Source organism: Sipha flava, unplaced genomic scaffold (genome assembly GCF_003268045.1).
Source record: "Sipha flava isolate LNK unplaced genomic scaffold, YSA_version1 85_pilon_pilon, whole genome shotgun sequence".
Lineage (NCBI taxonomy): Eukaryota > Metazoa > Arthropoda > Insecta > Hemiptera > Aphididae > Sipha > Sipha flava.
Window position 1 is genome coordinate 1,554,207 of NW_020273627.1, and position 11,558 is coordinate 1,565,764.

The following is an 11,558-nucleotide window of genomic DNA, read 5'->3' on the forward strand; positions in this document are numbered from 1 at the left end:
AAATCAGGTGACCTAAAAGCAGTGGTTTTCAACCTTTTCCTAATCGTGAACCTCAATTTTTTTTTTTTTAATGCGATCCCTACAAATATTTAACAATAAAACATAAATCATTTCTAATACGTATATTTAAATAAATAAAATAAATGTAAAAATAAATAAATAATATCATACACATAGATCAAAATAGTAATAACTAAAAAAAGTAGATATTTTTAGTTAAGTATATAATTCAGTTCTACAAATGAAGTTGTATGAACCAACAAAACAGTTATAAATCTATTTTGATTACTCTTAAATTAAATTATACACTCCGAGTAATTTTTGTTGAATGGCTGATTCATGATCACTACCATAAAAACCGTTGCAAAGAAAGTTGTTTTTTTTAAATTATTACAATTTTGATACCTACGAAATGAAAATGAATATAATCAATTTTTTTAGTTCTAATAGGAAATTTGTTCTTGAAATATTGAAATTATAATTTTTATACTATGAAATGCTACTCTTAAGTCTGGGTTTTTAACCAAACTGATTATTAAATATTATATTTGTGACTTAAGTTGTCGAAATACACTTATATAATATATTTTATAGTTATTAAAATCGGCGACTATAATCGTTAATAATCCATCATTAGACAAGATTTAATTACTACACTGTATTTTATTCGACATGTTATTATACATATTAGTAATAGTTAGATTGATTTTTAAAATAAAACATTTTGATATGAATAACCATTTGTTTATTATTTTGGGAACTCCCAGGTTGAAAACCACTGGCCTAAGTAATACACGGCGGATACATTTCTACATAGATAATATAGGTAGTATAATATAATGTAGTAGACAGTACATTGTCATACTATCATTATTTACTTTTTTCACTAGCAATAAAATTAATAATTATATGTAGCAAACGTGGAATATTACCATCGTATTATAATTTACATTGACTATTTTAAGAAAAAAATATTTTGTCGCCTAAAGAAAATTCCTTAAAAAATGCACTGTCTAGGGTGATGCATATCCCCAAAACATGAAATGAGGCGACTGAGGAACATTTTATGTACAACATTCATTGTGACGATGGCAGTGTGAGGAGGTGCTCCATCTTGTTGAAACTGAACATTAAACGGATTGATGATTCGCCTTATTTTGCACAACTCTAGTTTCAAGAAGTTATTAAGCTTGTCTATGTTTTGTTCCTCATACAAATAGGGATCAATAATTAACTTTTTTGAAACAGCACACCAAAAAGTTACTTATGCACAACAGAGCCATAGTTACAACTAAATTATATTATCTGAAGGATTGAATGAGTTTATCTAGAATATTCTATTCCCATTAAATGTAGAGAAAAATTCCTCTATTTTTGGTCCTATTTCCATAGCCCACCCTGTATATGAGTCATATATTTGAAAAAATAACACAACTTAAGTAAATAATTTTATTTATTTATTTTTAAAATCCCTTTGTAAAATTAAAAAAAAAAAAACAATACATTTAAACAAATAAATAAAACATAATATAAAAATATCTAACAATAATTTACCTCAAAATCAACTGAGGGACATGCTTTATGCTTACCCATTAACCTAATCATAAATTTGATTCCCCAAATTCCAGCAGTATAATATAACACATTCATAATTTTGATTCTGTGTTTAATGCTTTTAATTTTTGAGCTAACATAATGTTGCCTTTAATTTTCAGTTTACCCTTCATAAATGCCATCTGAGGATTCAGCTTTCCAAGAGCCTAAATAATATATATATATATATATATATTTAAAAATAAATATTAACTATAATTTTACTCGTATTAAATGGATATAATATGCTTTACAACAAATAATAATATTATACTCATATACATGGAATACTTAAGTTATTACTCACCAAATCAATCATATCTGTATCATCAATAGTCAATGTTGTATCTGCTTTAACACCTTTTTCGGGTTCTCCGCGATAAACTTTACCAATTTTCAGGTCCGCAGCTAGATGGTTTTACATACCATAGTATTTATTAGGCCATTAAATTAATACATTTTAGAGAAAACCTCACTTACTCCAAGTGCTGGTAACTTTCCCGTTTTTTGTGATGTAATACAAGAAAACACCATTGATGGATTTTATTAATTTTGGATTAGAGTCTATGCGTTCTTGCATACCTTGGAATACTGCATCACTTGGTAGTTCTTCTACTTGACTAGAGCATAATACCACATGTGGTTTGGCTGGTAATTTAACCTCGTGTAATTCCATGTAAGCGCCTAAAAATATTTATACTTGAATAAAAAAAAATACTTAAAAATAAATAAATATTTATTTAAATATATGTGAACGTTTTAATTAGGAAATAAATATTTATTATAAGTATTTTATAATAAGGATAAAACAAATTTATCGAAATTTGAACTTAAGAAAAAGTAAATGTTCATTGCAAAGATATATTTTAATTTGAACTAAACAAACCTCATACAAATAAAATCTATAATTAATATAATGACAAATGTTGTAAAAAATAGTAAGATTACTATAACAGAAAATGCAAGATAAGCTTGTTGCAACATAATTTTCTTTTCTTTCAATAATACTGATAATTATCTTAAACTCTGGTGTCCAATTATTGATTTTAAATGTATGTAAATATTAATTTTAAAGGTTAGTAAGGTTAAGCTATTAAATCAGTAGGAATAATTATTTATAAATCATACAGTTATTGTATACCTACTCATAAATATATTTTTCGATTGATGTATAAAATAACGAAGACCCATAAACTCAATGTAAATTAATGTAATTATGAAATAAATAAATATTAATTAATATGAAAAATAATCACCTGATAGAACAGTATCTTTGGTTTCCAGTACGGTTGTTTTGAAGTGAATGCGGTTTCCTTCTCTCCACATTGATGTACACAGTGTTTGACCTGGTATAACTGGTTTACTGAATCTCACCTGAAGGTCAAAGTTATTAGACATTAGTCATTTATGAATAATGAGCTGTTGGAATCTACTATACATGAGTTTCATTTTATGTATTATAAAATGTACAAAAAAAAAAAAACTATTCCAGAAATAGTTTGATAATGTTAAATTATGTTTTCAATTCTAAGGAATTTTATCTAAAATATCTAAACATTTTTTTTTCATTATTCATTTGCAATAATTTAGGTGTAATAATTTTCAAATTATCAATTAACATTTTTAAATAAAATTTTATATTCCAAAACAATTTTTGACCTTAATTAATGTTTTTTATACTTGAAATTCAATAACTCTTAAATTAATGTAAGTGTTTATTACATTTTCAATAGTCAAATATTCTGATAGTTGTCAATCGGTAAAATAATAATAAAATTATAATATAGGTACCTATTATTATTGTAAATAAAATGACTTAAATTAAGTAAAAATTACTTAAATAATAAAAAGTAACTTAATAAAATAAAAACTAAAAATTCTATGCCTTACCTTGAGTGATTTGAATAATTTTGAATTATTTTCAGCATATTGTTTGAGGATATGTCGTACTGATATTCCCAAAGTAGCTAACCCATGAAGTATAGGTACTTGATGACCAGCAGCAAGAGCAAATGATGGATCAATATGTAAAGGATTTAAATCACCAGATAATCTATATACAGCTGCCTTAAAAATAAAATAATTTAGCATTTTGAACAATAAAATACAATTAATTGTTAAAAGCAAAAAACCTTAAATAAAAATTATTACTTGATTTACAGAAGTTTTCTCTTTAACAGAAGAATCTGGAGAACGTGAAGGTTCATCAAGTAACGGAACTAAAACTTTTGAAGTTCTTTTCCCCCCAAATTCTCCAGCTGACAAAACAAAAGTACATATTTGCGATGATATTATTAATTCACCTGATTCATCAAATGTTTTACCTAGAAAAATTTTAAAAATATTAGGTGGTAATGAAGATAACATACCAAAGTAAACATGCTAGAAAAATTATTACAATTATAAAAAAAAAAAAAAAAAACAAACCTAAAAATATTCAGTGATACAAATGTATACATACCATCAATAATAATTACAGCATTTTTGCCTTTATCCAAAATGTCAGAAACACTTATTTTAGTACTTAGTTTGCCTTCTGTTGGCAAAGGCTTATGTAATTCTAAAAATTGTTCACCATGTAATACCTATAATATATATTTTTAATAAAAGACAGGTTATTTCAAAAACATTAGTAATTAAACAAATTATTTTACCAATATTATATATTAATAAATTAATAAATATAATAATATATATAAATAATAATATAATATATATATATAAATAATGATATAATAATATAATAAATATATATATATATTAATAAACATTTAAAATTTCATATATTTTATATTCTTATTAAAAAAAGTTTATTGATAACATAAGATCTATAGTTACATTAATATATCTTATACCTGAGATAAATCAAATTCTTTTCCAGGAATTGCCTCTGTTATTAAACTACTACTCATAGCAGTCATCAGACTCGGTAAAATTCCAAAAGTAGGAAGTGTTGAAAAATATTCATGAGATTCATATAAGTATTGAAGATCACTTTCTTCTTTCACACTTGCTCCAACTATACATAAAATATCAAAATATTAATATTTAATAACTATTATTAACAGTAAAATACAATTATTTTAAATTAACCTCCGATAGCATAAATGATGGAATCTCGATAATTATAGCTGAACACACCAACAGCTTCATTTTCTGTTTCTTGTGGACCTGATTTAATTTCATCTAAAACACCCAATAAAGTTGAAGATGCTTCCTAAAATAAACCATTGTACAGATTAATGATGAATTGATAATGAAAAACAATAGTGCAAACTAATTACTTCAATAGAATTTAGTCTAGTTGCTGATGACATATCGGTCAATTTATTCCAAACATCACGGACATTTTCAGGAGCGACTGTATCAGTAATCTTGTGTCTAAGTAAAGCACCATTTCCCCTTACCAAATGACCTATAAGTTATATTATTTACAGTTATACATTAAAATACAAATAAGTAATAGTAACTTTCATGTATTTTACATTTAGTAGCCCATCCAGCAGCTGATTCAATTATAGAACCATTTTCTTCACAAGTCTCGTGACAAAGCCATACTACTACAGGTGCAATTAGTTCAGGTTTCAATTCAGCAAAGAAATCTAAAAAAAAAAATGAGTAAAAATTTGAATTTCTTTAACTTTTAAACAACTATATAACTAAGTATTTAAATATTATGATTTTAATACCGGGAGGTAAAATATCTTCAGTAAGCCTAGATGCTGCAGTAGGTACAATTACATTACAGTTGATATTGTTTTTTCTGCCTTCAATAGCCATGGTATTACAAAGACCTACTAGACCAAGTTTGGCAGCTCTTTAAACAGAAAGAATAATTTTAATAATTTTAATAAAATTAAGCCAGCTGTTAATTAATTACGAATAATTTGCCTGTCCAAAGTTTCCATATAAACCAGAATTAGAGCTAGTGACTATCACACGACCATAATTTTGTTTTCGAAAATGTGGCCATGCAGCTTGAGTGACTTTGAAAGCACCTTTCAAATGAACATCATGTACTAAATCTAGAAAAAAAAAATTGATTTATAGTAAAGGGTTAGTTAAAATAGTAATGTTATATACTAACTCCAGTCAGATTCACTTATACGAGCAAATGATTTGTCCCTCAATATGCCAGCATTATTTACTATTATATCAATACGGCCAAAGTTTTCCAATGCAGTTTGCACTAATTTATCACCATCTACAACTGAGTCATAATTAGGTACAGCTTTTCCACCTAAAAACAAGTTTAAATAAAACATATTGTTTTTATAGAAAAATTTATTAATTTTGAAATTAATTTACCTTTAGCACGAATTTCCGACACAACAGAATCAGCAGCTTTACAACTACTACCATCTCCAGATCGACTACCTCCAAGATCATTGACGACCACAGATGCTCCACGTTCAGCAAATAATAAAGCATAAGCTTTACCCAAACCTGATATGAAAATGTTAAAGATTTTATAATATAAATGAAAGAAATCAAAAATAATTGTAAAATAATTTAAAAATTAACTAAAAAATATACAGAAATGTTATAGATATAACCTTTAATTAAATAATATAATTTAATCAATAATACAATTGATTACTGATTATTTTGTTTTATATTTATATAAGGGCAAAAATAATTAAAATTACCAATGTTAAAAATGAATTTTAATAAATGTATACATATACAATTTAAAAATTTAATAAACAATCAATCAATAAGCATATGTCTAAATTATCTTCAACAAACCTGCACCAGCTCCTGTGACTATTACTACTCGTCCATCAAAACGTAAATTGTCCATTTTGCGTCCTGAAAAATATTTATATTTAATAAATTAACATTTATTTATATATTGTCAAATGATATATTTAGAAAAAAATTACTGAATTTAAAACAAGCTCGTACACTACACTTAATAATATTAAACATGATTCGTAAGATTAAGATAAATTACATAAGCCACATTTAATACCTATAGAGCTGATGATGATTGGGTAGAAAGTAGTATAACAAAAAGGTACTTGCTTTCAATTTTTTATTGTCACTAGGTACACCACGCACGATATAACACTTCAAACGTCTGATTGTTGAATTCGATTATGGGTGAAATTAACAACGGTAATAATATGAACGATTTGCATAAACTGTACAAGGTTGACGAAAATAATTAATATTACTAGATACCGCGGGGCAGAGAAAGACAGCAACAGGACGAGTCAGGAAACGAACAGACGACACGATACGACAACAGTAACCACGATGACTGTAGACAGCAGTTAACACGTATAGCTGTCGTCGATTCTTACACAATACAAACTGGCCAGATCCCCACCAACAAACGTGGTTCCATCAGCTGCTTGATAACAATTGTGATATCAGGAAGTATACTTTCACCACAGAACATATCATAGACCAGAGTTTCTTAAACTTTTTTATCTGTGGAACTCTTTTTGATGTCCACATTTATCGTGGAACCCTTACTTTTTTTTTTTAGCTTTTTTTAGGATTTTTTGTAAATAAATTATAATCATATAATATTGTGTTAAAGGTATTTAATTCAAAAAATGTTTTAAAATTAAAATAATTAAAAAATATCTACATATATAATAATAATACTTTAATAATAATTACTTAAATTAGACTAAATATAAGTACGCACCGTAGCTCCGCGCGAATAAAATTATTTTGTAAATCCGCAACTCTGCATGCACCGTAATTCGGCACGGTCAAAAAAATTAAAGTACCGTAGATCCGCATTCTAAAAATATTTTTAACACTGAAAGTCCGCATTGCATAAAACTATGTTTAGAAAATTACTTTAAAAATGATCAACCCAAGATTCACGAATTAAAAAAATGATCACTAACTTAGACAAAACATACATAAAAAACGATGCAATATTTCCACCCAGTAATTGGACCGAAAAAGAAGCAATACTGGAGAGAACAATAAACAGCTATGAGTCTTTTCATGCAAAATTTGGTAATTTATTTACTTCAGTACCTACATCTAAATATTGCAGTTTTCATTAAAAACTTATTAGCTACGCAGACGGATTCTTACATACGAATGAATTCTGCTAATAATAATGAAGTAGGATAGTTAGAACTAAACAAAAAATCAATATGGAATTTATAAATAAAAACATAGACTTATATAACGATGGCTAATTGATAGATAACCGATTGTTTTTTTAAATTATGTACAAAAATATATATAAAAATGATGTGCGGAGTTAGGGTGTTAAAAAAAAAATTATGTGCGGAATTAAGGTGTAAAAAATACCTTGTATGCGGAGTTTATGTGATATATTACAAAATGGTAACGATACATGCGCAGTGATGTGCACCGAAATATAAATAGTAGACTATTCCATATCGCTTATACATGTTATTTAATATACAAAGATTTTTTTTTCTATAATGCAAATAGTTTTTCAACATTGCTAATATTAAGATGGAAATTTTAAAGTAATTTTCTTAAAATTTTTTAAAAAATTACTTAAGCTTCACGGAACCCCAGGGTTCCACGGAACACAGTTTAAGAAACGCTGTCATAGACATTAGGGCTTGGAAGCTGATGTCCCAGTGGCGGTTTTGATGATGAGGAAAGCCGCCTCACATACAATTTTTAAATAAAAAATACTCAAAAAGTATATTTCTTAGCTCACCGTTAGCACAGATTTCGGTAAAATTTTTAACGTTTTTATGATTTTGAGAAAAAATTCTTTGCCAAATTTAATAATATGGATTATCATTTCGGCTGTTTATCATAAAACACAGCAAGTGAAATTCTTATCAATTTTCATGTTATTGGCCTAGATTGTTTGAAATGTTGTGCTGTGTTTAAAGCACCCACTATTGTTACTAATATCCTGTTAATCAATGAGATAAAATCAAGTCTCCACTTATTTTTATACATTTATCAAGAAACAAATAATAAAACACAGTAAGTAGGTTAAGTGTATTTGATGTTTTATCATTGTTAATTGATTTTCTAACTAATCGAAGGTTACAGGGAAAAATGGCGTAAACGACATTTTTGTAATTTTTCAGGAAAGCTAAAATAAAAATACAATATATTTTTCTATCCTATTTTATCAAAATATTACTTAGAGGTATAATTCTTATATCAATCTATTAATTGATTATATTTCTAATGTATTTTACTTACAACTATAAAATTTACCGATAATTAAGGTAAAAATTAGCTCATTAGCGATAATATGGCGCTTATGCCCATTGTTTCTTAACTTACCTGGCCATTGGTGGTTACGCCTGAACTCTTGAACGTATGATTTAATATTAATAATTCAATAAAAAGTACTCAAAATAAAATTAAATAACGTGTATTTAATTATCACATAAAAAAACAGTAAAATATTCCTTTAAATAAAATAAAACATCGCGCTTTTTAGTAAAAAGTATTCAAAATAAAATTAAATAACGAGTATTTAATTATCACATAAGAAAACAGTCAAATATTCCTTTAAATATAATAAAACAACTTTTTTAAAAACAAATCGATATAATTATAATAGTAATCAACTAATTTATAATACTTAATGATAAAATGAGTAAAAAAAATTTGATAATTTATCAGTCTTATTTTAAACTAACAGTTTCATCTTCCTCGTCAGTTTCTTGTAAACGATCTTGGGTTTTTGAACTATTTCTCATTTGCAGATACTCCTCGTGAAACTCGTTTGGAATAATTCCAGATGTAGGTACACAATTTAATAAGATCATTATATTTTTCTTTCGAGATTGCAATGGTTTCTTTATACAACTTTTTTGCAAAGACTTCTGTAGTGGACCGAGATACTTTTTTGTTCCGACCATCCTTAAGTTTAAAGGTTTTTGGTTCACAATCAGGATTATATGAAAAATATGCATGGATATTTATGGAATGCAAATTATCATCTTCACTATCAAAATTCAAACGTGAAAAAACAAAGTCGTTTACAACATCATATATTATTTCATAGTCGTTTAAGCCCAATAACAACTACGCACCTGATAACGAATGGCGGTTACGCTAAATATTTAAACATCAATAGTTATTCGTAAAGAAACTAACCTATCGATACGATCATTAGGCCACTTTAGACGATCGTGTTTTCTCGCGAGATTGGAACGGCGCGCCATGCGTGCGATCCGTCCCGTAGGATTGGCGCGTGACACGCCAAGATCGAACCAAAAAAATATGATACACGCCAATCCTACGTGCTTTCGTTTAATGTAGGATTGACAAGAAAGTACGTCCGTCTAAAGATAAAAAATGTCAACATTCCCACGCGATAAGAGTGGCGCGTGGCATTTCGAAAATATCAACAGTTTTGTCTACGGTCCACATGTTTTCGAACTCTCGTAGAGTGTAGTATCGTGGTATTTTGTGTTTGATAAATTTCTAATTTTTGTTATAATCATGTATAAATTAAAACAAAAGAAAATTGCAATTGCAAGTGCCGCTTTTTATTTGTTAACAAAAGACAATAAAAAAAAACGCTCAAAATGGGTGAAAAACTGGAAATTAAATCGCCATAAATTTAGTGACATTACGCTTCTCCGTGAACTCGAAGACAACTGTCCAGATGACTACAAAAATTATCTTAGAATGGATTCAAAAGATTTTCAGTTTTTGCTAGAGCTTGTAGGGCCGAAGATAAAAAAACAAGATACTGTAATGAGAACAGCGATAAGTCTAGAAGAAAGACTTATTGCGACTCTCAGATATCTCGCCACGGGAAGGTCTTATGAAGATTTAAAATTTAGCACTTGTATATAAGCACCAAGTTTATCATTTATCATTCCAGAGACGTGTAAAGCGATATTCGAAGCTTTAAAAATGGATTACATGAAGGTAATAAATATTTATTTTTTAGAATTAGTAATTGGTATTCCGAAAAAAGTATATTTTATATCTTTTATAAACAACAAAATAAAATAGATTTTTAGGATCTTCCTATTAAAGATAAAATTGCATAAATCGCATCGATAAAATAATTTATATCATACAAAATATGAAAAATTAAAATTATAAAACATAATTAATTACTTTTTTGATTATTATAGGTACATAATATATACCTCACTGGAAAAATAACAAAATAAAAATATAAAACAAAAATGTACCTTAAATTTTATTTAAATATAAAATAAGTTTAACCCAAATCACTGTATGTAAGATGTAGGATATTTTTCAATTGATATCGTATTTATGTTGTCTTGAATGGACGGTGATGGACTTGATATAGTTGTAGAGTTTGATGTAGGTCTATCATAATTATATGAATAATTTGAAAAATTAGTAGGAATTTGGCTGAGATTTTGATTTTCAAAATGTTGCTGGACTGTTGACTTATTACAAATATCAAATTCAGATGTTAAGTTTCCTAATAACCCCTGTGTTAATACTTTATTTATGAGTAAATCTGCATGTATAGATTGAGTTGGATCCATTCTTTTCAATTTTGAAGCAACATTTATCCCAATGGCGTCATATTCGTCGATGTCATCTTTGGATAACGCTTCTGAACATAGTTTTAAAAAATCATTTTGGCGATCAATAGCTTTACGTTTTTTTTTTTGCGGTACAGAAGGAATGGAAGTAAAAAGTTTTGTTGCAGTTTGTTCAACTCTGGTATTATCATCATTAAAATCATTATTGATTATGTTTTGAATTAGTGTATTTGAACAGCCCTATACAAATAAAATAAATGTCTTTAAATATTAGTTTAAAAAGTAAAATATTTAAATAAAATTTGTAAATGTTTATAATAAATTTTGAACTTAAATTTTAAATTTAAATTAAATTAAATAAAAAGTTTATTAAATAGAACTAGAATTGACCATTATTTTAATGTTCCAATAATATACAAAATTGATTTTTAAAATAGTACCCAGAATAAACCATTTTGAATAAAATTAGGTGATATAATAAATAATAATTAGAGATAACAT

The 11,558-nt window shown here is 26.9% G+C and overlaps 1 protein-coding gene across 2 annotated transcripts; it reads right to left on the reverse strand.

Moving 5' to 3' along the window:
* Nucleotides 1–1,473: 1,473 nt before the first annotated feature.
* LOC112693363 (peroxisomal multifunctional enzyme type 2) lies at nt 1,474–6,886 on the reverse strand. Of its 2 annotated transcripts, none has more exons than XM_025568390.1 (17): nt 6,622–6,886; nt 6,343–6,405; nt 5,902–6,039; nt 5,681–5,833; nt 5,474–5,618; nt 5,283–5,410; nt 5,079–5,195; nt 4,878–5,008; nt 4,687–4,810; nt 4,449–4,612; nt 4,055–4,178; nt 3,745–3,917; nt 3,484–3,660; nt 2,850–2,967; nt 2,074–2,277; nt 1,901–2,001; nt 1,474–1,760 (listed from the first exon to the last, which is right to left on the reverse strand). In XM_025568390.1, the coding sequence occupies exons 2-17, from the start codon at nt 6,395–6,397 to the stop codon at nt 1,647–1,649; spliced, it is 2,166 nt and encodes a 721-aa protein (XP_025424175.1). In that variant the 5' UTR covers nt 6,398–6,405; nt 6,622–6,886; the 3' UTR covers nt 1,474–1,646. The 2 variants fall into 2 exon arrangements, with proteins under 2 accessions (XP_025424175.1, XP_025424174.1); XM_025568389.1 differs by having other exon boundaries at nt 6,569–6,886.
* Between the last annotated feature and the right edge of the window lie 4,672 nt (nt 6,887–11,558).

Excerpts from the sequence above, each read along its gene's own strand:
- LOC112693363 (XM_025568390.1), bottom strand. The coding sequence starts at position 6,397 with ATGGACAATTTACGTTTTGATGGACGAGTAGTAATAGTCACAGGAGCT. Across the intron at positions 4,811-4,877 it reads CTAGACTAAATTCTATTGAA|GAAGCATCTTCAACTTTATT; the intron begins GTAATTAGTTTG and ends GGTTTATTTTAG. Across the intron at positions 2,002-2,073 it reads GAAAGTTACCAGCACTTGGA|CTGCGGACCTGAAAATTGGT; the intron begins GTAAGTGAGGTT and ends AAAACCATCTAG.